We start from the raw sequence: 26,608 nt of genomic DNA on the forward strand, positions 1-26,608 counted from the left end.
CCGAAAGTCACTTGACAACATGACCTTCGACATCCGTGCTCATTGGCTGCGGCCACTGCGGCCTTCCGAAAATCGGACCGTGCGTGCGGCGATATCTGGCAAGTTGGACGCATGCGGGCACCGGACGGAGCCCCCGTCCGACGCTCCGGTGCGATGAAAACCCTCGCCCTCGGACGTCGTTCCGGCGGTTCGCACGTCGGATCGCATGGCTTTTTCGCGCATGTGTCTCGCGCTTTAATATTAGCGTCCTCGCTTCCTCCCGAGACTGTCCTCCCGGCAACGTCGTAACGGGCTTTGAAATGTCATAGGCACCCACTACTTGCGGCGAAGTTCTCTGCTCGATGGACAAATGCGAAGTCCTTTGCTTTTTGTCGAAGCATCGGCCCCGACGCAGGAATGTTTTGAGCCCTCGCATCCATAAACCACTCATGGAGCGATCTCTCTACGTTTACGAAGGCTGGTGCCTGAACACTGCGAGCACCCGAGCGCTCGCTCTGTTCGGCCTTCGATTTGACGTCGCTTTTCGTCTTCAGCGGGACACTCCAAGCGCTTCGCGGTACATTGTACGCTTTGACAACGACAAACCTCTCTCCTGTTTCAACACGGCAGACGATCTCGAGCTTCGTCGCAAACGTCAGCGATGCACCTTTCTTTACGTTTGTTGCCATCGCTATGCCACACACGGTTGTTGCTGGACGCAGCATCCGAGGAACGAAAACACAGGACTGCGGGAGCTGTATAACAAGCGCACGAAAAGAGCGATACGATCGAGCTGACCGAGCCGATCCAAGTCGGAGCACCAAGCTGCCTGCGTCTGCCGCCGAGTCCACACGGTGCTCCCGGCACCGTAGGCATAAAGCTTTAAGTAGGCACGCGCTTGTAAAAGCTGCAAATGCCTGCTGTGCCACCGCTATCCTTCGAAGTGTCGCGGGAAAGCCTGCCGCCCGTCTCCAGAGTGCACGCCTTCCGGTGCTGAGGAGTTCGATATATTAATTTTTTAACCGACCGAGTTTTACATAAAAAATTGAAAATGAGCGTAATTCTCGTGACAATTGGATGACGATTCAATATAAGCAATAATTCTATATATACATGTTCAATATAATAAGGTTCGACTGTGTTGCCTATGGCACGACCACGCAGCCTTTTGTGCCGTGATGCTTGCCCAAGTAACCGAGTAATGTTCAACGTCCGCAGGTGGATGCTCCCAAACTCATTGGAAGCTCGAAGCTCATATTACACACGGCGCACAACCATCCGCGCAGAATCATAAATAGCACAAGTTCTTGCAAAGCCACTAGTTCTGAAAAGAGATGGTAGTATTTACCTTAGCTTCCTGTCACTGTTTTTATTCAACCCCAAACAACTGAACTTTGAGGAAGTCTCAATTTTTGCAATTTTTGTACATTTCCTAATTTAAATAATATACTTTTCAAATCAATCAAAAAAAAGAGAAAGAAATCATTCTTGCACTGGTGGCTGCATACATCTGTATTCCAAGTGCTGGCTATTCATTTCGAGAGAGTTTGAGATCACCAGAGCTTATCATTCCCTGAAAATCTTTTGGTTGTACTCGGAGACACAGTATAGCTCTCAGAATGCCTTGCTGCCTCCTTGGGAGATAAAATGCCCTACTAATGTGCCCCTCCATCGGACACATTCCCTGAATATTGTATGTGCACGACGAAAAGAAAGGGAAATACGCACCACATTGGACAGGACCTGTATCAGCGACTTCTTCCAGGCCTTGGTCTTGGCCACTATGTCGGAGCACTGCGACAAAAGGAGACTCAGGCTAAAAACCTCATCCACAAACTACAGAAAAAGGAGCTAAAGGGAGAGTCCCTGAAAAACTAAAGCCAATGTTACTGGCTACATCCATTGGCTACCACACTGCAGTTGTGAATAGCATGAACTACACTGTTTCACCATAATGTATACGGCAAAGGGCATAGGGTTAGAGTGGTAAGAACAAGCAAAACATCCGAGATAACTGAACTGCAGGGACCCATTAGATGTGACTATATATTTTTATTAAATTTGCCTCATAAGCAATGTGTTAGTATAGTGGACAATTTGGATGTAATCGTGGGGCTGTGTCTCTGCCGGTGTTCCCTTCGACAGGAGTTTTTAAACTTCCTGACCTCCAGGAACCCTGCCTCACTCGATGATTAGCCAAAGAAACCTTCCCGGTTTCAGCATTAAAGGGAAGCTGAAGAGGTTGTTGAAAACGAGTTAGAGGTGAATTCTAGAATATTTTTATGCAGTGAATCTGAATATCACATTCTTTTCTCTCGAAGATGTAACTAAATGCGAGAAAACACGGCAAACCTCCGACCAGTCGTTACGTCACACCCAGATCCTTCGGCCGCCAAGCGCGTGTCGCATGGCGGCTGGTGTTTAAGGGGGGACACAAGCCTAAAATGCTCATTTTTCGGAAAAAAATGCGTTTTTCAAATGTTGCATTTTTGGCACCTCTAATTATTAATGAGTGATATGGCGAAATTTGGTAAACTTCCGCACCGTAATTACCGAGAAAATAAACATTTTTAACACCTCCGTGGTGCTCTCAGGTGCGGCGCGCTCGCGAAAGACGCGAGGAAAGCACTATTTTTCTGATTTTCAATACGGTACCGTGCCGCGCCCGCGAGGCCTAGCGTGGCATTCATGCCCTTGTTGCAAAGGTCGTTTCTCGGACGTTTTAGTAAAATAGTAAACACGGGCCGACGGTATGTGTGCGCCGAAAGAACCCCGTTGCAAAAAACTAGAACCCCGTCGCAAAAGTAGGGGAATTGACGGAACTCGTCTTCCTATTGATCGGAGAACCGAAACTAGAGCCACGATTGGTTTTCAGCCATCACGTGTTATCTTTCGCGGCGGTTCCTGCTCCAGACCACGTTTTATCGTCGGATCTGCTACATCTTGCTCTTTCGCTTCAATCTTATCTCATCTTTTTTCGTTCCGAAAATGACGCCGAGTAAAGGCTACGTGCATGAAAGCTTCGGCAAGCGTTCTTGGTTCACAAAAGTCAAGAGGCACGGCGGGTGGCCGGCGTTCTACAGCTCCTGACACGGCGATGTCGGCGACGTTGCCCAAACCATCGCGTTCGTCACGGTCTCCGGAGTCCTTTTCTTCCAGTTTGTCGCATCCCGAAAGTGGCTCAGCATTGACGGAAGCAGATGAGTTGACGACCTTCGAGCAGAAAATCACGCTCTTGGACCGACCTGCCGACTTGCCAAAACCAACTGACGATGTTCGCGACGCAGCCGACGCGGCGCTCAATGAATATTTTTTCGTGGATGTCTGTCGTGAAGACATTGGTAAGTGCCTTGCTGTGTCCCAACTGCCATGGAAATGAACTTGACTTGAAGGAAAGTGGCGTTGGAGCCAGTTTTCAGTTTGTCGTCGTGTGCAAAGCTTGTGGGGACATCGTGACGACGCCCCAGTCGGCGACTGTCGGAGAGACCCGGCAGAGCGAGCCTGCTGCGCGCCTTTGTGTCGTCGGAAAGGACTGCGGCATCAGCTTCATGAAGCTGAAGAACCTTCTCAGGGGCATGAATGCTCCATCGCCGATGCATTTAAGGACCTATCAGAACACTGCAGAAAAGGTGCACGAAGTGTCCATGGCAGCAGCGCGCCGTGATGCAGGAGGCAGCGACCGCAGTGAGAGGGGCTCAGATTTCTGAGAATGGAGAAGGCCATGTCAACAAAGCAGATGACTTACTCGACGTCTGTGTCAGTTACGACGGTAGCTGGCAGAAGCGCGGCCACACGTCGAACTTCGGGGTTGGCGCAGTCACTGAAGTGAACACCGGTTCGGTGCTTGACTTCTCCGTTCACAGCAAGTACTGTCACGGATGCAACCTGGGCCCAAAGTAGGACGCAGAAGGCTACCAGACCTGGATGGAGTCTCGTTAAGATGTTTGTCAGAAGAACTTCGGAGGACCCTCAAACGCTATGGAGGTTGCGGCTGCAAGTCATCTCAGCAGATCTTTGGAGCTCCACAAGCTGCAGTATGTCACCACGCTAAGTGATGGTGACAGCAAGGCGTACACGAACGTTGCTGGTCTTGGCGCCTATGACAACGACATCCAGAAGGAAGACTGTGTCAACCACGTGGCCAAGAGGATGTACAGTGGCATGGAAAAGTTGAAGAGCAAAAAAGGCCTTGGAGGGAAGGGGAAGTTGACTAACGTCATGATGAGAAAGCTAACAAACTATTAAGCGACTGCTCTGAAAGACAACGCCCCTGACGTCACCAAGATGCAGAAAGGTGTGTATGCAAGTCTCTTGCACTTCCACTTGTGGGAGCCACTGGTTTCCCTCCCCCGAGAAGGCGTAAGCCGCGGACGTGCCGGCCGGAGTTGTCTGGCTTCGAGTTGGCTTGTCCCGTATCGTGTTGGAGAGAGTGCGCCACCTTGCTGGCCTACTCTCTCGCACTCCTCCGCGTGTCTCCCCGATTTCGGGGGAACAGCGATATCGCGTGGGAGAGAGTCGGGCCTGCCCTCCAAGTGGACGGCCGTGTGGTCGAGGAGTCCTAGATTAGACTCCGGGCAACGGGTCGAGTCGCGGCGCGAGCTCGTCCGACCGGCGATGACTCCACGTTAGTGATTCCCCGGGCTCTGACAGTCGGCGTCCCCACAACCTGTGGACGTCCGTCTGCCGAGAGCCCTGGCCCCGAACTCCTGCGACGATGGGTAGCGGCGTGAGCTCGCCCGGCCGGCGATGACTCCGCTCCCAATTACCCCTTTGGCTCTCAGGTCGGCGGGCGATGCGGGCACACTGTGTCCGCGGCTCGCTTGACCGCAGTGTCTTGTTGGGGACCCCTGGTACTCAATAAACGCTGTTGGATACCGGGATCATCGTTGTTGGCATGGCGTTGGCCGAACCCGGCGCGGCGACCGCCCTCGCTGGTAGCCGTCGGCCGCGCGGTGGGACGGGCATCGGATTTCCCCTTTGAGCACCGGACAGGTCCCCGGACGTAAAGGTGCGTAATCCTCCCTCCTTTTTAGTTCCCACCGGGGGGGGGCACGGAGTCGGCAACTGTCAGGAGTGGGGTGACTGTTGCTAGCGACGCCCATCACCAGAGGTGACAGGTACGATAAAACGTCTCCTGCGGCGAGACATGAAAAGAGAATAAACAAATCGTGACCCACTAAGGTTTCCGGGCTGGCTCTCGGATGTGGTTACCAAATCCGGGCACCCACGGGATTTGCATCATGACGGCACACAAAGGGAGCCGGCCTCCCCAGGGAGGCTTCGCCATCTTGGCATGGCGCGGCAGAGCAGTGCCACGACAACGATAGGTGCCGTGGCCCCCACGTTGGGCGCCATTTTGTGGGAATTACGTAAGGAAGGAAGATCACGCACCTTTGACGTCCAGAGATCGGTCCGGTGCTCAGAAGGGGAAATCCACTACCCGTCCCACCGTGCGGCCGACGGCTACCAATGAGGGCGGTCGCCGCGCCGGGTTCGGCCAACGCCATGCCAACAAAGATGATCCCGGTATCCAGCAGCGTTTATTGAGTACCAGGGGTCCCCAAAAAGACACTGCGGTCAAGCGAGCCGCGGACACAGTGTGCCCGCATCGCCCGCTGACCTGAGAGCCAAAGGGGTAATTGCGAGCGGAGTCATCGCCGGTCAAGCGAGCTCACGCCGCTACCCGTCATCGCAGGACTTTGGGGCCAGGGCTCTCGGCAGACGGACGTCCACAGGTTGTGGGGACGCCGACTGTCAGAGCCAGGGGAATCGCTAGCGTGGAGTCATCGCCGGTCGGACGATGCTCGCGCCGTGACTCGACCCGTTGCCCGGAGTCCAATCCAGGACTCCTCGGCCACACGGCCGTCCACTTGGAGGGCAGGCCCGACTCTCTCCCGCGTGATATCGCTGTTCCCCCGAAATCGGGAAGACACGCGGAGGAGTGCCTACTGATGAAGCACCATGACATGTCGCTTGCCCTAGCGGAGAAGACTCGTGGTGCCACTACAACCGCCACAACGCGCTGGTTGCTGCTGGGAAACCGTCTGTGCCATGCCCACATCGCCCAGCCTTCACGAGGGACATTGCAAAGAAGCTGGTGCCCATCTACAACCGGCTGTCCGATCGGAGCCTGCTTCAAAGTTCAAAGGTGCTGCAGAATGAAGACTCAGAATGCCAATGAGTTGTTCAACGCACTCATCTGGAAGAGATGCCCCAAGAAGGAGTTTGCATCGCTGAGGGCAGTGGAAACTGCTGTGGCCATGGCTGTTCTTGAATACAACTTGGGACCTAAGGGCTTTGAGAGGATCCTCAATAAGATGGGCATCTGCCCCGGAAGCCACCACGAGGAGCACACCAAGAACGCAACCCAGCAGAAGATCCTGAAGGCCAAGGTGAAGGCACTGGACACCTCTAAGACCGCCCAGAAACGTCGCAAGCTCGAAGCCATCGCAAATGAGCAGAAGAGAATCGAAGAAGAAGGACCGACATATGGAGCTGGAGAGTTCTTGGCGACATGAAGACACCACAGACAATTTTTTTGAGGAAAGAAGCTCAAATAATAAAAAAAAGTGGACTTGAAATTTCAAATGCGTTTTTCTCAGTTCACCTTTTTGGCAGCAAATTTCACCTTAATAAAACTATCGTTTCAGTATGAAACTACCGAGAGACTTAATATTTGCGGAATATATGCCAAAATTTTATCAAGCCGGTTACTATGAGCTTAGATTTTGCATTTTCATGTTCCTTTATTATGAAAAATTTTAATTTGCAAAACCTGGTAAATGTAAAAAAAAAAAAAAATTTCATAAACTTTTTTTAACCTGTAAATGCATATTTTGTGAAATTTCTTTTCACAGTAACCGGCAACAAGTATTCCAGTATGCATCCCACCAGAAAGATATGTGGTGATAACCACCATTTCTCAATGACAGATTCATTGAGTAGATTCCATGCAAAGCTATATTTTGCTTCCTTCCGGGGGTATAGAACCTCACAAAATTGGTTCACAGGGCTGAAACTTTGCATGCCCTCCTTCTATATGGCTACAAACGCCACCTGCAAATTTCACACTGATGGAGTGAGCGGTTCAAAAGTAGACATGTCCAGGTAGTGTCCCCCCTTAAAGTATGTGTCCAATCTTTCCTTCTCAGCTACTTCGAGTGTCAGCAATCTCAGAGGTCGCAATTCTCGGCACTCGGTTGACTGAGAACGTCGGAGGTCGTAGTTCGGTCGTTCTTCCGAACTGTTGTGCCACCCGTCTACCCGTCGGATGTCCTGTTGGATGTTCCGTCGTACATGTGCTTGGCATTTTGCTCTTTTACGCCTCTGGTCTCGTAGGATCCCCCAGAAACTGAAAAAGGATGGCAATACCGTGCAACAAGCCTACCGTAAAATCATGTACTATAAGGACAAATTGGCAATTGCCCATCCCCGTTATTTTGGCTGAATGCCCATCACATAAAAGTTCCAAAACATCGCCCAGCGGATATGCAGTCGGATATCCGCAATGTCTGATGCCCGTGACAAGCGCGATGCGAGCAGACGGTGACACCGCGGCGCACAGGTCTGTCACTTTGACGTGTGCTCTCGTGCAGCTTCGGCATGTCGGCTGGTCGGGGCAGGTCGGGGAAACACTAAAGACGACTCTCGTCTTCGAGGTGGCATCGATTGAGCGCAATGTGAAAGAGAGTCATTATGAGGGCGGGTTGCGCATTTGGCTTTGTCCAAGAAAACCTAAAAAACGCTACACAAAAAATAAAAGAACTAGCATATCTTGCCTATGTAAGGTCACTTCTAGGTTATGCATGCACTGTGAGGGACCCTTCCAAAAAAAATTGCACCGATGGCTTGGAAAAAATACAAAATCGTGCCGCACGCTTCGTCCTGAGCCAGTACGACCGATTTTCTAGTGTAACTAACATGAAACAATCACTAGGATGGTCGTCATTGGATCCTCGGAGAAAAAATTTACGGTTGAAATTTTTATACAACATTTATCATGAAGCTACTGGTAGTAAATAGCTCAGCATACCTCTTAAAACCAAGTTATTTTTCCAAACGTAATGATCATGTGCACAAGATACGCGAATACTGTACAAGAACGGAGTTCTGGAAAAATTTGTTTTTTTTGTGAGGACGGTCAAGGACTGGAACGCTTTACAGGAATGTATAGTTTGTGCTGCAAATTCTGAGACATTCCTTTCGCTGTTATTCGCTCCCGCAATAATGCCTTCTATGCGCTGCAGGAGTACTCTGAATAAAAAATAAAGAGACGTGCAAACCTTGCAGAGCAGATAGGCTCCCGACAGCATCATGCTGAAGATCTTAGTGGAGCCCGTGTAGGACTCGGAGAAGTAGTAGAGCCAGTGCTGCATGGGCACCACCGAGCGGTACACCTGTGACGACGTCTCCACGAACAGGTAGTACTTTCCCTGCGAGGACGAGGATGCTTATTGATGAACGGAGCTGCAGAATGGAACTGGGTTATGGGCTGCCCATACTTAAAATCATTTTAGTCAATTTAATCGAATTTGCGCGACTTTCGTTTAGCTCGTTTCTTCGGGATGGCTTTTAGAACAAAAAAAGGCTCGAGGTACACCTAAGCACTTCTTATGAGTTGTGAATGCGAAAGCATGTACATCATTCTTCTGCTCCCTTATTTCGTCTGCAGCATATTTGCGTCGACAGCGTCAACGGACACGCAGCGCCATGGGGTGGCCGGACATTGAAACTGATGCAAGTTGATGGCTTTCGGATTCGGTCCCATTGGCTCGCATGCGTCGACAAGGCTCCCATTTGCCGGACACGCAGCGCCATGGGGTGGCCGGTCATTGAAACTAAAAGTAAGAAGCTCGCGCTGGAGGCGCGAGCTTCTTACTTCGACGTCTCGTGCACTTTGTGTACCTCGAACACGCGCGGAGACAAAGCACGACAGAACGCACCAAGCACGTCTTGGACGCCAGGCATTTGAAAGACACATCCCGCCCTACTCATTCCTAGGCGACCACAGTTGATTCCTGCTCAGTTAATGTGGGCAGCTGAGCCACTGAGGGGGAAACACCGAGAGCCCCCAGACTCACCCGCCTGGGAAAGCAAGAGAGGAACCCTGGCAGGGCAACGATGAGGGCTTTCACCAGGATGGTAATGAGCTTGAGAACAAAGTCGGTCACCACCACGATCCACACCACCTCCATGCCCCCGATCGGGTGCGAGTAAGGCGGCACCAAGATGAGCCTGCAAACAAACCGCCAGAATTGGGAGCACCCCGGACGGCCCGCACAACAACCCCACAGAGTGGGAATGAACCGGTCTTGTCAAGCTGAGTTATTGGAACTAGCAATAACTCTGACAAGAAACCGCTTCGCCACAAGTTTATTTAGAGATAAGATATTGGTGGACCGTCTCGCGAGCCGTACCTAACTATATTGGAATGTTATGAATTGCTAGAAAAACTTTCCAACCTTTCCACTCTGGTGAAGACAAAAGACCAGCGAAGCTGTAGTATGGTAAGACAACCTCAAGGACGACGTCTAAAGACAATGTCTAGGACGACCTCAAGGATTTCTAAGATGACCTCGAGGACGATGCCTAGAGGACGGCCTCAAGGAAGACGCCTACGACGACCTCAGGGACGGCGTCTAGGACGACCTCAAGGACGACTTCTAGGACGATTTCAAAGACAACGTCTAGGACGACATCAAGGACAACTTCTGGGACGACCTCAAGGACGACGTCTAGGACAACCTCAAGAATGACCTTTAGGACGACCTAGAGGACATCAAGGATAACCTCAAAAACAACGTCTATGACGACTTCAAGGACAACTTCTAGGACGACCTCAAAAACAACCTCTCGGACAACCTCAAGGACGACGTTTAGGATGACCTCTAGGATGACATCTAGGACGCCTAGAAAAATTCAGCCTTTCCGTTCTGGGGAAAACCAGAGTGGTAAAACCGGAAAGGATGTCACCATCTATGAGCAAGGCCGGCAAGTAGATTGTCTGGTTGCCGCCGTAGCTCATAGATGGTGATAGCTGTCCAGAGTTTTGTGTCGACATTTCTTTGGCGGGGGACACAATCCTCCTGAGGAAACTAGCCCTTAACAGCTCCGCTGTAAAAATGTTTTCTGACTGCATGGTGATTCGGGAGTATTAATCTTCCCTTAACAGATCTACGTGGGTAAGCCTACAAAATGCAATCCTACCTCCATTTCACCCTGCAGGGCAATTCTCATCTTTACTTATTTGTATCAACCTTTGCAATCTAGATCCTCTTACAGCTTGTACATCCTCTCCGTTTCTCACCACACTGGATGCCTGCCGAAGTTCGGCTCCCGGGCCACAGTTTCGGCAGGGTTCAAAGACGGTCAGACCCAAGCATTGGTTCGGCTCCTTACGAACACTGCCCCAACACGGAAACGAGGGTCCACTCACGCGTAGGCCAGTCCCTTGTCCGCCAGCACGAAGTAGACGAAGCATATGCAAGTGACCAGGTTGGTGGCCACAATGAACAGGCCGCTGAACTGCCGCTTCCCCTGCGTTGTCCAACGGGACGAGGGTGAGTGACCTGTGTGGCCGGCACATAGGCGGCCAGCATTTGGACGTACGGTCCCGTACGAAGAAGACGTGAACGATGTAACGACAGCCTTTTGCCCTCGTCGCGCCTCTCAACGGTTGTTGGCGAAAGCACTTGTGCGTGCACAGCTCGCGTCGCTTTCCGTTAAAAGTGGCCGAGTGCCGCTGAAGTGGAAACTGCTTGTAACACTGCACAATAAAATTTTTTTTTTTTACAATAAAATTGCTGATTGCATTTAAAGAAAGAATTGCAATTTCCAGTCCATAGCTAATACTGTGTGCCTTCGTTAGCAGAATACTGCACGTCTCCATTGGCAGAGGCAAGCAAAAATCAACTTCTCCCGGTGAGCACTGAATAAAGAAATGGTTTGAGTACTATGTTTTTTTCCTTTTTTTTAAAATTCGAGGTATGCTTAATTTGAAGTGTTTTGCTGTCCCTGTGAGGTTTGAATCATTGAGAGTCGGCCATACATAGCACCGAAGGGCAAATGGGATTCGTGCCAAGTTTTGTTTCAGTGTTCCACCACATTCGGAGCTAACTGCCAAGCATTCACCGAGCTGACAATGTACTGCAAGTATTTCAAATGCCCGGTGATGATACATTCAAAAGAATACAATCATCCTTAGATCAATATTACCGTAATGTAACGGTTCACATAGTAGTTTGAATCGTAGCCAAAAAAATTAGTGGCCCTGGCCCCAAATTTGAATTGAAAACAATTTCGTTATCAGTCCTCGTTTTCCGGTTTTTCTTGCCTAAAAAAACAACAAAACCTTTTGCCAGTTCTTTCCTATTGAGTGAATCGTCACGCAACAATAATATTGATTGAAGGCTCATATTCTTTTTTAAATGTTTCATCGCCGGACGAAAACATGTGCAAAGAAACTGAAATCAAAGATACCTGTTTGCCAACTTCTCTTTTGATGACCGAGTTGGCATGACAGAATGTAATGAAGAGGCCCAAGATCCCCAGCAGCCCTGGAAAAAGATAGCTGGGATTAGGCCATGGTATCTCTAAACATCAAGAATGAAGACAATGAGCAAACAGAGCACTTAATAGAGCCATCTATTTGCCTGACTAATGTCAACATGAATAGCATTCAGAAAATACAAAGGCCCATGGCGTGAGTACCATCCTAACACACATAGCCGATTCACACAACGGACCGAATCGTGATTTTCGTCCACGGACCTTGTACCACGTGACCGTCACGTCACCAATTCCTGCGATCCACGCCTTGTCCGCGAACTGATAAAATCGCGCTCCTTTCACTTGCAAATTTTTTTACGGGAGATTGACTTGAAAAGCGAAAAGCATTTAGTCTTGCAATGATACAATGTTTTTTGTTTTTTTTTATGATTAAAATAAAAATGGCGCATTTTTGTGTCCTGTGCACTAGCTGGTCCATTTTGTTGTGCAATTCTTGGTTCCACGCATGAAAGAAACTGCAGAAAATTTGCTCGGCTAACATGACGCAATTTCCGGTGCTTCTCCGGGTCTGTGTCAAGAAGTTTCTGTCAAAGCTTGTCTAGCATGCCGCAAAAATTCATGCACGTCCAATCAGCCTTTCACTGAGCAAGACTTTTCTTGTGGCTTTGGTGTATCTAAGTGTTGTGCATGACCACGGAGTGCGCGAAAGCATCTCCAAGTACCTTTCCACGAGCCCAGAACTTCGTTGCTTCTACGCCGAAGCCTTATCGAGCAGGACCATCGCCTGTGTCACTGTCATGCCTTGGGTTAGTAAAGCTAGTGGCGCTTCGCACGAAGCCTATCACAGTATTCAGTCTCAATCTGTACATAACAGCGGAATTCGATTCTTTATCACGGTAGCAAACGTCGATTTTTTTCTTGGACAATGGCGCCACGGTGCAATGTTGCAGTTTCGCGGCACTGTGAGTCGGCGGACAGGTTCGGTCTGTCCTTGCTGACGTCTCCTTGTCGTCTTCCTCGTGTGGATGAGCTTGGGAGATGGACGAATTGCGGACATGTCGTCATGTTTTCAATCCGCTTGCGGATCAGTTTGCCGTGTGAATCGGCCATTAGGGACACCATTGAGAAGAGGAATTGAGGAAGCATAACCTTATTCCTGCTCCAGTCTTACACGGTCCCACAAGACTCCGATAATTTTGCGTGATTAACGGTGCTTGCTGTTCCCTTCCATTAAAAAGCATCAATGCAAGGTGATAGAGGGAGAAAAGTGCACTCGTAACTTAAAATTAAGCAGACTATTAACAAACACCAACTCTTGCAGATAAAGTTGGTTTCCATGACAGGCAGATTTTATCAACTAGCTATTTCTATTACAGCTTTACAGTAGTGAGAGAAAAAGCAAAACAAACTGGTGATCACTTGTTCATGCTAACCATGGCTTAGTAAGTTTAAGTAAGGTTATGGCTACGACAGCCATGAAAGACCCGCAAGTTCTGCAGAACGGTTTGGCGAATTGCACGTACCGATGCGGTGGTCGAAGGACAGCTTGAGCAGGAGGATAAGCACGAAGGTGAGGTACTTGTCCACGAAGTCCAGCAGGGCCCGCACCTCAGGGCTGGAGTTCCAGCGGTCCTCCGTCTCTGTGCCCGTCTCGTGGGCGCCCCCGGGGGGGCCAGGGGGCCCCCTTGAGGCCAGCCCCAGGTCTGACTCCAAGGGCGGGGGGCGCAGGTTCTCTAGTGGCGGCGTCGGGGACCCCACGTCTGCCTCCATGTCGATCACGTAGGCCCCCGAAGAGACCCCTCCGCCTGCTGGCCCCCGGCCCTGAAGGGGTGCTGCATGCCCAGCCCCAACCAAAATCATTTTTGCGACCCATTCTTTTTTTTTTTTTACAATCTATGCTTTGTTTTATTGTGACATGGCATAGCGAAAGCTACGTTCCCTTCGAGCCAATCTACGTCACGACCCTTACAAAAGTACAGGGGCAAGAATGTAACCCAAGCAGTTGAAGAAAGGGGGAAGGAGGAACCCTCTTTTGTGAATCACAGATGTCGCTTTTTCTGCCTCTACGAGACTAGCCCGTGGCTCAAAATTCGTACAATGGTTCTTCTTATTTTCTCCCGCCCGTGGCTTTGACAGCACTACGGCAAATAGTGAAACAGAGTATGGTCATGTGTCTCCCTCTGACGCACTGAGTGGTCCTGGGACCATAGCCTTCGCCAAGTTACAGTGAGACCATTCCTGAAATTCCATGCTATCTAAGGTCACCAGAGTCAACTCGTTATAATTAGAAGCTCACAGGGACAGCAAAACAAATTAAATTAAACATACTTCAAATAAAAAAAAACAAAAAAACTCAAGATTTTACATTTTTATTTTTATATTCAATACTCACTGGGAGAAGTTGATTTTTGCTTGCCTCCGCTAACGGAGATGCAAAGTATTCCGGTAAGGAGGATGTGCAGTATCAGCTATGCTGTGGAAATTGCATACCTTTCTTAGGGCCTTTTAGCAGTTTATTCACCAAAGAAAACGCAAAACTGTATTCTGTGGTGTCAGAAGCAGTTTCTGCGATAGCGGCACTCAGCAAGAGAAACCATGTGATTGTTCCTGGCCTAGCCACCTGCACGATGCCACTGCCCAAAAGCGGACGACAGATTACAGCCTGTTTGTTGATATCGATGTATTCGATGGAGAAAACATCTCGAAACTGGGTAGTGCCTCGAGCCGAGCTGTATTGGCTTCACGCACCCCGCTACTGCACTCGCTTTTGTAATTTCCGTGGGAACGACGCCATGATGCATGCGCCCGCAGCCATGCTGGCCTGGCTTGGCGTGTCTTGGCTGCTTGAATGGCTTCGCCGCCTGGCAGCTTCCCTCTTTTTCCCACCACGCACACAATAGAGAGAGAGAGATTTTGGGGGTTTATGGCGCAATAGCTACGAGGCCATTTGCGCCAAACAAATTTTAGGCTTCATTGTACTATAAAGTGGGTTTTACAAACGGATAACCAAGAAGCTAAAATCGGTGTAAAAGGCCAACACTACCAAGAAATTCTATTACTCGTTCAAAAGAGACCAGAGGATTCTCGCCCAGAAGAAGAGCAGGATGAAATGGGATATGATATTGAAAAAATTCAGGGAAATGAATGCGGCGCTTGGGCTCAAGGCTGGGGCACAACCACAAGATATGCAAAACAGTGAGCCTATCACCACACTGATCGCAGACTGGTGGATCTTCTCCCGAAAGCAGATACCTATGGGTTATAAATGAGCGTCCGATTCTCAAACGGCACAACAACGTTTCATGAAGTCGGCTGTTGCATGAAGAGCTTTCCCAAACTCCCAAAGCCGGTTTGGTAACATGAAGCTTGTTATCGCACTCCATGTCCCATTCCAATTGCCAAGAATGATGAATCAAGGACTTCACCAAGGGCTTAATATCTTGATAGGGTAAACACGACAGAGATTGTGGAAGATTACCGGCAGACCCTGCAAGCCTGTCGGCTTCTTCATTGCCTTGTATGCCAATGTGACTGGGTACCCAACAAAATTTTATATTTTGACCTCCATGCAAAGCAGAGTTAAGTTTATATCGAATCTGTTGTACAAGCATATTTTTAGTATCTTTAAGAGAGCAAACTGCAAGAATCACACTTTGAGAGTCAATAAACAGGACCGCCCTCAGTATTTTCCTATTGATAATGCATTCGATCGCCATTGATACCGCATAGAGTTCCGCAGTAAAAATGCTGGCAACACAATCAAGTCGTTGAACCTTGGAGAAGCTTTCAGAATACACAGCGCAACCGACAAAAGAGGAGGTTTTGGCACCATCAGTATAAACATGAAGATAACCGTCATACTTAGTTTGCAGTTCACCAAACTCTTGCTTAATTACAGCATGGGAAATGCCATGCTGTAATGTTTTCCCCATAGAATCGTATGTGTAATTTCTGGGACCGCACCCTTCCTTCGAACTAACTGAAAATTCGAATAAAGTGACTTTGAACTGCCAAGAGTAGACTGTAACAGGATAAGAGCAGCAGGAAGGTCTTTCAGTAGTCATGCGTCCAGTGCAAGCTTTCAAACTTTGATAACACTTCAACATCTCGTAAACTCAGTGTGTGCCTGCCCTGCTGACAGACACGCGAGGCAACGGGCGCGTGCTGCGTGCATTCGGGAGAGATGCCCTGTGCTCCCATTTTGGCTCACCTACCACCATTCTAATGATGGTAATGAAAAGGCACTATTTAATGGGACACCAAAGCACAGCAGGCAAGGAAGTGATTTTTACCGTACAATCCTTTATAGATTAGTCTTAATTTCAAAGGAATCAAATTTGGGGGTTTTACGTGCCAAACCTACGACGGGTATCTGGCACGCCCCAGCGGAGGACTGAGGATTAATTTCGACCACCTAGGGATCTTTTGACGTGCAACCGAAAGCTCGGTTACACGGCGCCTTTTCCGCAATAAGCCTCCGTCATATTGCGGACACCTCAGCTGGGATTCGAACCCGCCACCTGGGGATCCGTGGGCCGGTGCTCTGGCCTCGGAGCCACCGAGGCGGCTTTAATTAATTTCAAAGGAGACAACAACCAAAGAAAAGAAAGAAAACAGTTTGTGCGAAGCATTCTTTCACTTTAGCCTTTAACATAATTAATTGCCATAACGGGTACGAAAGGGCGCTGAGTGCGTGCCGACAGGTTAAACCCGTGCCTACTAATAGAGTGCCAGTCGCTATTAGGGACCATAAAGCCCGACTACGGGTGCGGTTCGTGTCTTGGTTTTGGCACTTCTTTGGCGCGCTTTCTGGCAGATGGCAAAACCACCCCTGTTGCTCCATTTATCTTGGGTTGTTTGCTCATATGTTTTCCTGTTTGATGGGGAGAGAATGCTCCATTTAGCCGAGGAAAGAGAAACAGCCGCTTGGAAGCGTTCCCGCTAAAAAAATGAGGCTTTGGTGCGGGGCTCCACCTTAACCGATAAAGAGATACAAAACCTTCCTTTTTGAAAGGAATTAATGCTCGGGCATTTATGACGACAAATTTTTTCGGCCCTTCCGACTTTTAAGAATCGGACAGTCGTTTCATGGGCAGTGACAGGAGGGGTGAAAACAATGCGAATTCTGCAAGCATTCCATGAACATTGGCGTCTGCACATCACAGGGACATGCATGAAGTGAACGCTAACGCAGCACCTGAATTAAACTAATGCACCGCGTCACGCTAACGTGTTAAGTGTACGGGACTCGTCTCATCTGCTCGGGTTCACACCTCTTAGCTTCTTTCTTCATCGACCACCAGGATGCCACCATTGATATGGCATAGATGCCATGCACTCATAGATGATATTGATCACCAGACTGAATTTCGGGAAGGGTCTATTGTCGGACGAATGCTTCTTAACAAATTACAGCGAGCGAAAGCATTCACACCAAACACTTGCGCAAAAAGTCTGAGAGGAAGAAGACTCTTAGCCAGGTTGAATTAACCTGAGACTGAAATAGACTCTTAGATATGTTGGCTACAAGCAAGATTGTCCCGTGCCCATAACCCCCTCTCCCCCTACTACGCTCGAGAGTACTCATTCAATCGGCTGGCCGACAGTCTAATCGGTGACCGAAGCAAGGAATCATCCGTGTGGATTCAAGCTTCATTAGTGCCACCGTGCATTCCCCAGGTACACACTTCGACCACAGAAATAATCAGTGTCGAAGCAAACCCAAACCGAAAACCAGATCAAAGCCGTTATTTTTGAGCAAATTGGAACAAAACTGAAGCTGAATGTCTGATACTGAACCAGAACCTAGACCAAGCCACAATCCCACATGACAGTTACCAGTTCACTGGCAAACAGTTCAGCGATAAGTTGGGGAAACTTTGTCCGTAAAGGGGGAAAGTGTTTTAGACTCTACTTCAAAGTGCAACCAGCACTGCACATTTATACAGAGTGCATGGCACACATGATAACCTAGCGCAGTTCACATTGGATAAGCACAATATCCACATTTTTTTGTGTTAGGCACAGAGACATTAGACCCCATCTTCGCGCCAGGAAAGTAACAATTTCGGTGCCCGACAAAAGCCGCAGGATGTGCATGGATGCCAATGATAAATCGTGGAGTTAAGGACTGGTTCATGGTTAGTAAAACTCGTAACCGAACCGATATTTAACGTGCTCGCTTAGATGGAAACAGAACCGAAAGAAACTACAAAGCTGCTGAACACCAGGAAATAGCCTTTGGCATCCTATTCACCCTATACACAATTTGCACTCGCGCCACTTGTGTGGACACAATGGGGGAAAGGACACTTGAGAGCATAGCTTCCACGCATCAACGAGGCACTTCTGTCACCGAGAAAGAGGGGTGGACTGACGCCACGCGCAAGCCCCGTATGACCCCTAGTAACAGGGCCGGCGTTAGGCATGGGCAACAGGAGTGGCTGTGCCGGGCGCCGCGCTGGCATTAGGGCCTCGCAGCCGTGGAAGGGGGCCCCGTGGTCCCCCCAGCCAATTAAAAAATAAACCTTATTTTTATGCATCTGTCACGGCATCTGTAGCGAACGCCTTTACATATTGTCTCAACCTCACTTCACAAATGGAATCTACGTACTGCTAGGCAGCTTCTTTGATCTGTGGCCGATTCCACGAAGACATTTGAGAGGATTTTTCTTTCCTTTACATTTTGGCACTCCAGAAACTAAAAAGAAATCACATTATTGAAAAGCCTGAGAATCTCAAAACATGCTTAATGCACGTCGGTAGCTCGATGTGGCACTGATCTTGTGGAAGAGCTTCATCTTCTGTCGTTCATTCTAGAAAAAGGCTCGTCAGAACAGTCTGAAGTATGCGCTCAGAGCGAGGCACTTTGAAGCTCTTACCGAAACACAGCTATCAATTTTCAAATTTCGTTTAAAGTACCGTTGTCGGTTGCGACCGCAGAGCAGAGTTTCTCCACACTGAAACTCATTAGGAATTTTCTTCGCTTAACGACGAAGCAAGAACGGCTCTCAGCCTTGGCCATGCTTTTGATAAAGCAGGAGATTCTATCGACGACCGACAACAGCAGCATCATTAAGATGGCCAGTGCCAGAAAAGTGCAAAACATTGCGTTTTAAGATGGGGTGCACACGGCCTGCAACTTGGGTCCTACTCGTCTACCACCCTACAAGCCACGCCCAGTTTGTAACGGAGTTGAGAAAAATTGGTTGGAATCAAAATTAAATCTGCATGGCAATTCTGAGCAAGGCATGCCACATTATTGTGTCGTAGTTGCAGTGCAGGCTCAAACATTTTTGGCCTTTTCAATCGCCGAGCTTGCTCCCTAAACATTATCAATTAGATTATTGCACCGTGAGGCGAAGTATACGCGCATCTACTTCCCCTCAGCGAAGCAGACGTTCAGAGTGCACTGTCCTTGAAGTGTACGCTGTTGTCTCCCTTATACAGTTGACACACCATATTACCTTTCATACTACACTCCAGCCCATTTGGTGCTTCGGGTATTTCTCGTTCGTGCGCATATTCACAGAATGCCCCTGTGGCATTTGAGAAAATATGCTCCTTTTAGATTTCTAGTTTTTACATTAGAACTATATGTGCACATATATAACAGACGCATAATTGAAATTATCTTGAACATAATTTACTTTCTACCTCTTCTCCACATTTTTTTCTTATTTAGATTTTTTCCACTCAGGGCCCCGCGTTACCTAACGCCGGCACTGCCAGCGACCAGACATATTGAGCCTTGTGCAGAACGCTCACCCGCAGAAGGTCCAGCGGCGTTGCCACCGGGGTCGCCGGGCGGTCGCAGGTCTTCACCGGACCTCTGGTTCTGGAGCCAGGAAGGGGCCATGTGGCTTCGGATGGTGGAGCGGTCAATCAGCGGGCTCAGCCCCATGATGACCTGGGAGGGCACGGGGGCCAGGCAAAGAGGTCATTTAATAATCTAAAGGAAAGGGTCCTACGCATTTTAGCCGTTTCAGAACGGCGGGGCCCAGACGCAAACGTCGGTGGTCCCAGTCGGTGGTCCTAAACGGCCTATGCCGCTGGTGACGTTTTATAATGTATGCAAAGAAGCAGCAAACCATCACCCGTGAGGCCTGTACCTAGCTCTTTTCTAGCTTGCTTTGCAGGTAAACGCTGGCATCGCGCATTGTCTAAAAATATATATATAGTTGACAAGCACTCAAACTACTTCAACTCACTGCAGCAAAACGAAAGCGCCTGACCTACCGTCTGCCTTCTTTCTCCGTTTTTCAGTCGCTTCGCTCTCTTTCATTCGGGATCGCACATGACGGCGCTTAAGATTTGCCACGTTCTGCACTTGTCCCTACCACACTGGTACCAGAGGTCCGATTTTGGACCCGTGAGAGTGAGATCTAACTTGACTTTCACTGATTGAGCAAAGATAAAGTCAGAAGATGGTTCCTCTAATGATAGGAGCAAAGAATGGTGCTTGTCTGCAATCAGGAATGGGCAGTATTTCAAATACAAGTATTTGAAATACGTATTTCAAATACGTTCTGTATTTTGCATTTGTATTTAATTACGAATTGGGTAATGCATTTGACGTGTGTATTTATATACTAAAACGGGGGTATTTCAAATACAATTGTAATTAAACACAATTTTGTGGGCGTAAATACATCCCTGAAATTTATTGTGACTGTCCAGAGCAGGACAAAAACTACGTTCTGCACCGAATGCAGTCTCTTAGTCAAGCACAAGCGTTTAGTGACTTTGTGATTACGGTGCTAGTCCAGGGCAAGAATAGTGACGACATCGACGTTCACAGGCAGACTGGCTAAATAAGTGCCTGTGACAACTCGTGATGCTTTCCAGCCTAATTTCCATCCATATTTTTGCCTGGAACATTCTAAATGAGTGGGTCATCCATATTTTTGTAACTGGTGCGAGTTGCAACAATAAAAACATTCTCTAGCTAGTGCTGCGCGTCTTGGTTGTCTCGGTTCTTTGTTGGTCTATACCAAAATGTAATCGACAAAAAAAACTGCTTGAAGCTCTTACTTTTTTTCACCTATTACGTCCAAGCTGATTACATTTTTTTTTGTGATTATATTTTTATTACGTTACTAGAGCCTCGCACACTAACTCCCGAGTGTGCGATGCAAAATTAAAATGAGATAGCCAGAAACCCGTTGCAGGTGCCCTGAAATCGCTTGCGCAAATTTTGAGGAATGTATTTGGGAAAGTATTTGGAAGAGACCAAATACATTTGGTTGTATTTGTATCTTGTACTTAAATGCTTTTTTGGAAATGTAATCAGATTTGTAATTAAATACATTTTTGACGAAGTATTTTGTATTTGTATTTCGATACATATTTGCATGTATTTTGCCCATCCCTGTCTGCAATAAAAAGTCATTTTCGGACGAAAATAAAACAAAAAGACTCCATCTGCTAACAAAACCGAAAAAAAGGTGGTTCTCTGCCACAAATTGGGTGTCGTGGAGAGGTGATATCGGATGCACCCAGAAATCGTGACACTGTGCTATTTCACGAAGGAAGCAATGGAGAACCCATGCCTCCTTTGCAAACCTCAAGTTGTTCTGCTGCTGTACACAGGTAGGAATCCATCAACAGATAAAAGAGCATTCAGAGCAAGCCCATCAGAGGCCGCGGGACCTTTTGTCGACATCCACGTGTTGGCGAGAAGTTTTCACCAAAATACCGCACAACTGTGGGCTCACAAATGGGTCAAAAACTGCTCACTGGTTCATATTGGTCACCCAGCATAAAGCTATAAAGGCATGTTTAACCAGTAGCTGAGAAAGTTCTTGCACTCACCCAGGATCAAAATCGGATCACCGGAAGTTTGGACACGTCTCTTAGCACATACAATCCTCAAAGAGAGAGCCGTCCGTATTAATCCCACAGGAAAGTCCCTAGAATTTATAAACGACCCTAGGGGCATACCCTCTTCCCAAGGATATATATTAAAAAAAAATGACATATGCACCTCTTACATGCGAATATCATTCCTTGTCTCGCTCATTCTTTTTATTTTTAAATGGCTCTAGCAAGGAGCATCCAAAAATCCCCATTCTTTCAACATGCATTATTCACAAAAATTGGGAAGATCCGCGAATGGCCCTGTTGTGCAGATAAGACTTGATTTCTCAATTGTTAATCCGAACAAGAAATTCTCCCCTTTGGCTGGGCGCATATAGCCCTTCAAGATAGAATGCAATCACACTTGGAGGGGCACCAAAAACAGCTTCTGAGATCATTGTTTTATGGCGCAAACTAAATCTATGTGCTTGAAGCATTCTAAAAGCCGAGGTTACAATCGTGCCTTGCCCGTTTCCCCACTAAAATGCAACCATACGTCGTGACACTCCCCTCGCTTATCAGAAACATCCGCAAAGAGCGGCGTAAAGGCCCGTTCACACTCTTGTGACCGAGTTAGACCGAGAGAGACCAGACCGGTTTTTAAGCCTCTTGTGACTTCTTAGGACCAGCTCCGCTGCAGCGGATCCGGTCCTAAGAAGTCGCAAAAGGCTTAAAAACCGGCCTGGTCTCTCTCGGTCGAGGTCGGTCGCAAGAGTGTGAACGGGCCTTAATGCAACGTTTGGTCACTCTGCCAGTAGGGGGAAAAAGCGACAGCTTATTGTAGCTATTCCAGCGCCCCGTTCAGAACGACCGCTCTCGCGGGCAGAACACGGCACTCACCTGCTGAATGTCGCTCCGCAGGTTCCTGGGGTTGGTCAAGTTGAGGGTTCTCCCGGCGCCGTAGGAGTTTGCCACCGAGGACCAACCGAAGACTCGGCGCAGGGTGCTGTGCCTGGGGCCCTCCCCGCCAGCCCCGTCTGCCATGGCCGCCTCCTCGCTGCGTACGCCAAACGGTCCGAGCGATCCTTAAGCCGCAGCCCCGCCGCTAATACGTTGCACAGAAGACGGTCTGTAGACACTGTCCGAGGCATACGCATGTACAAAGCAAACACGCTTCTAACGTGCTTGAGGCGTGTCCGCATACTTCTGTCATCGCACCTGCACTGCATCTTTTGTACGAGGTATGCATCCGGAAGCTTCCTACCTCCATGGCTCAGAGCTTCTAGGAAAGAGTATAAATAGGCTTCTGTGTTTTCGCGATTAATTTCCTCCGAAAAGGGGAATGTTTTTTGGGGATCTTTTCCTTCCCCAGGGATTCGGTGTTTCTCGACATCCATATTCGGCGTGGAACAATCTGTTTTGTTACGCTTCGTCGGTGGCTAAATATAAGCCACCAATAAAGTGTAATAAAGCAGATGTGGCAAAGAGGGACAAGGACACGTAAAAGAAGCAGACAGGAAAACCGCTGCCTATTCGTAACTCCAACGCCCCATAGATGCCAGGGCGGTAGTTGCAAGATGGCGAAAAAAGATTGGGATGGATTTTCCTAAATTTTTTGTGCGCCCTCTTGCTGACGTCGGTCAGTGTGCTTCAATTATTTTTGTCTACAAATGCAAAGCGGTTGGGGTGGGAGCATACCACGTGCGACGGAGATGTTGACGTGCAGTGGGAAGACGAGAGTGTGGACTTCTAGAAGTTGTGGAAACCTCGTAGATCTTGCATAGCTTTGTGGAGGGCGAGTGCGTTTTGGGCGCCAGCCATGCCATTATGTATGGCCAGAATTTTTTCGAGAGTGATGAAGATATTGTGGTGTTTGCGCTGTGCCTGGCCACCAGTGCCATAAAAAGTGAGTCGTGAGGGTGACCTTCAGGTACAACGTTTTAGATTAGAGCCAGTTTTGCTCCAATATATACATCTTCAATGCATATATCAAGAATTTGCAATAAATTAGATTTACTTCTGAATGCATCAGTGAGTGTATTCAGAGATTCATTATTAGAGTATTCATTATACTATCAGTTTTAAAAATATTACCAAATGTGAAAATACTCTGAGAAAGCAATGGCAAACTTGTGGATAACAATCAAAACAAGAAAGCAAAAGTACATTTTTTTTTTGTTGCATCCCTAATATGAATTATATATAAAGAACGTACCTCAGGCAACCTTTTTTCCTGGTTATCGGTTTTTATACAAGAATTTTAAAAAGGGTTCCAATAACCCCTGTCTCATCGTCTTTCAGGAGGCAAAAAAAAATTTTATGAGTCAATTACTAAAATATAAATTCCTACAATGTCCATCTTTGTCACTTTGCATGCCGCGCAAATGTAAAAAAATAAATAAAGAAAAACAAAAGATCTAAACATTATCAGAATGACACATAAGAAAGAAAAAAAGCAACAAATCAAACAGGTTCAAAGTAATTCCTAGCCGCGGTATGGAATGCGGAGCGACCACATATTTCTGGAACGCACGGCCTGATAACTGAATGCTTACGCCAGCCCGTACAGTTCTCACAAAGGTTCTTGCACCTGCTCTCAAGTAATCTGCTTTTCACAACTTCCATAGCGAACACAGCATTAGAGGGGTCGTGAAATGAAAATGAACTGCCCCAGCTTTAACATTCCCTGCCTGTCTACGTAGCACTTGCGGTTGCCATGAGGGTATTTCACTTTTAAGGTGGAAAGTGTGAAGAGCCCTCAAGCAGGCATAATCATGTACCCTATTTTCCGGACTACACACATTTACAAGTTAAAATTTTACATGGTGCAGACTATAGAAGGATTTTTTTTTCTAGATCAGGGGTCTCAAAATTATTTGAGTGTGATGGCAGAGACCCTGGCCTCAAAGAATTTACGGACAACCTAAGGCAAGGCCGGACTAAATTTTTAATATTAAAAAAAAAAAAGACAAAAAAAAGACAACAATTGTGTTTTACATTGCAAAGCAGAGACACCATGGTCTCTGCTTTCTGTAAATTTGCCAGTTTGCCAGCATGACATCTTTAGCTTTCATTTGCTTATACAACTCCTTGGGGCCACATCCGACGTAATAACAAGATTTGACACACCACCGCTCTGGCATTTTTCAACAGAATGAGAGCAAGCACACTGTCGTTGCCCTGTTGTACAAATCACATAGGAACAGGAATGGAAAAATATATCTCTTAATACGACAATTTTAGCTTTCTCGGCAAATTTTTATAGCAGCATTATAAGAAAATACTTCAATTTTAAAGGGACAATGACACCCTCTAAATTTTTTTTTTTTGCCAGGCAATTCATTATTGTGTAAGAAGACTACACAATCAATATTTTCCTACAGCGTCACATATATTTTAATAAAGTAAAAAAATGCAACTGATCGAAACCGAAACTGGACTGGGGAGGAAGAAGAAATCTAGAGGAGAGGGGAGAGTTGGCAGAAGTCACGTGGCTGTGCAACTATTTTTTTTCTTCAATCAACATATTTGCGGCTTTATAGAAGCCACGAAAAAATGGGTATCGTATTTCTTTTCTATTTTTTAATATTGAGTGTGTGTATTCAATGACCCATGACTTTGATTATATTTGGTGGTTGTGCGTAAAACAGAAAACGGCACGTGGCCCTGGAGAAGAGAGTGCGTTATTCCAACCGGCCAGTCCTCGCTCAACAATTTTTGGACAAAAAAAAAAAAAAAAAAAAGAAAAAAATTTCAAGCCGCAAATTTTGTTCTGGGTAGTTGGGCTCTCATATGTCATGTACAAATAGAAACCTTGGCAAGCATCAATACCCTGTCAGTGTCCCTTTAAGGGCATTTTCTGATGACGAGAAGCAAGAGCTCATAACAGCTTTGGCAGTTGTTCCTGCCGAACGAGAGTTCTTGCAGCCGAGGTGCATCCCCGAGCACAGAGCTTGTGCTTGCAGCCTAACAGTGGTATTGTCCTTCGGGTGATTTACACGAGAAAGAGCCGAGAAGCAAATATTTAGAGGAAGCAATACTCATTCCAGAAGAAAACAGAATAGTGCAAAATATGTGAACACTTTATGTGAGCCTAGCTTCTTTTTGAGCGGAAATGAATCGACGATACAAAATTATTATTTATGACGCACGTAGTGCTCGAGGCACGGGGACTCGCAGTCACAGGATGCTTACGGGTAACATGACAAAGAGCCACAGGCCAGGTGTTTGAGACACCTGTACAGATTGTTGAATAAGCCGAGACGAGACATATTTTGTGACTTCCCGAGTATGTTAATGACAATCTATGCATGATACAAGCTTCTTAGTGAGCTAATAAAGTGGGCATTTGCCAAGATGTGCTGTGTATCAGAAATTTAATGTGCAGATTAGACACCAGGTGTGGACTATCGAGACTACCTAAGGAAAAATGTTTCTTATTCAACTGAAATTTGCCCCTGCAGATGGCGGTCTAAAACAGGTCGTGCCGTGCCAAATCTCAGCGCAACGCCCAACGCTCGGTTTCAGCAGGCAAGCATTGGACTCAAAAACAATTTGCTCAGAGTTTTATTCGCTATGTTTCAAACCTACGGTGATATATTGGCGTAAGCGAGCTTCTGGAGGCTACCCCCTCTTCGGGGAAGCAGTGGAAGGACCGCCTACTGTCCTTCGACAGTGCTGATCGACGTTGATGAACGGACAGTGTCTAGTTCAAGCACATGCAAAGGTTGTGTTCAGAGCGACCTGGGCAGCACGCTGATTTGACAGTAACGACAGTGCCACCGGGGCAACTGTTCCATCACACCGACCGCAGACATGTAATCATGGAAGCCACAAAGAGATGAGCAGAAATCGTGAAACAACCTGTTCCGTCCAGTTCAGTGTTTCCCGCAAGGTGCCGTTCGTTTTGCTGGAGTAGCGAATTAACTGTAAAATACTGCATGTTGCGTTGGAAAAAAAAATACAAACATAAAAATAACTCCGTAGGTCCATACACCTTTTTGTATCAATAGAAAAGCCAGTGTTGCTTTGGTTTTGGTTTCAAACAAGCATGTAGCGCATCTAAGGAAGGAGCTGGCAGTCCAATATTTTACTGAATGTACAGGAGGCACTTAACCTAGTTATTGTCTAAATTTTATGAGTGATGTTTGGTATCATGTTTCTCAAGCTCAAATTCCCGTACTTGACAATACAGCATCCTCTTGGTTGTCTTGCACACTGGTTGCACGACACCGCATCTTGCAGATCGGCTATTTTTTCTACGGCAAGGCATCGCTCGGATTAACCAACTTCAGTTGTGCCTTGGGGTGTTTGCCTATGTAGT

At 47.5% G+C, this 26,608-nt stretch overlaps 1 protein-coding gene across 2 annotated transcripts in view; it reads right to left on the minus strand.

Moving 5' to 3' along the window:
• Nucleotides 1-26,608, minus strand: part of LOC8051337 (RING finger and transmembrane domain-containing protein 2) — a 47,426-nt gene that overhangs the window by 9,170 nt on the left and 11,648 nt on the right. For both annotated transcript variants that reach the window (XM_029984223.4, XM_040500806.2), the window contains exons 2-9: nucleotides 22,186-22,342; nucleotides 19,255-19,396; nucleotides 13,011-13,319; nucleotides 11,458-11,534; nucleotides 10,415-10,515; nucleotides 9,060-9,213; nucleotides 8,262-8,411; nucleotides 1,708-1,773 (exon numbers count right to left, since the gene is read on the minus strand). In XM_029984223.4, coding sequence (XP_029840083.2) covers nucleotides 1,708-1,773; nucleotides 8,262-8,411; nucleotides 9,060-9,213; nucleotides 10,415-10,515; nucleotides 11,458-11,534; nucleotides 13,011-13,319; nucleotides 19,255-19,396; nucleotides 22,186-22,329 — 1,143 coding nt within the window. In that variant the 5' untranslated portion in view covers nucleotides 22,330-22,342. The remainder of the gene's footprint in view (nucleotides 1-1,707; nucleotides 1,774-8,261; nucleotides 8,412-9,059; nucleotides 9,214-10,414; nucleotides 10,516-11,457; nucleotides 11,535-13,010; nucleotides 13,320-19,254; nucleotides 19,397-22,185; nucleotides 22,343-26,608) is intronic.

The sequence above is a fragment of the Ixodes scapularis genome, unplaced genomic scaffold, assembly GCF_016920785.2.
Source record: "Ixodes scapularis isolate PalLabHiFi unplaced genomic scaffold, ASM1692078v2 PGA_scaffold1__304_contigs__length_218370807, whole genome shotgun sequence".
NCBI lineage: Eukaryota > Metazoa > Arthropoda > Arachnida > Ixodida > Ixodidae > Ixodes > Ixodes scapularis.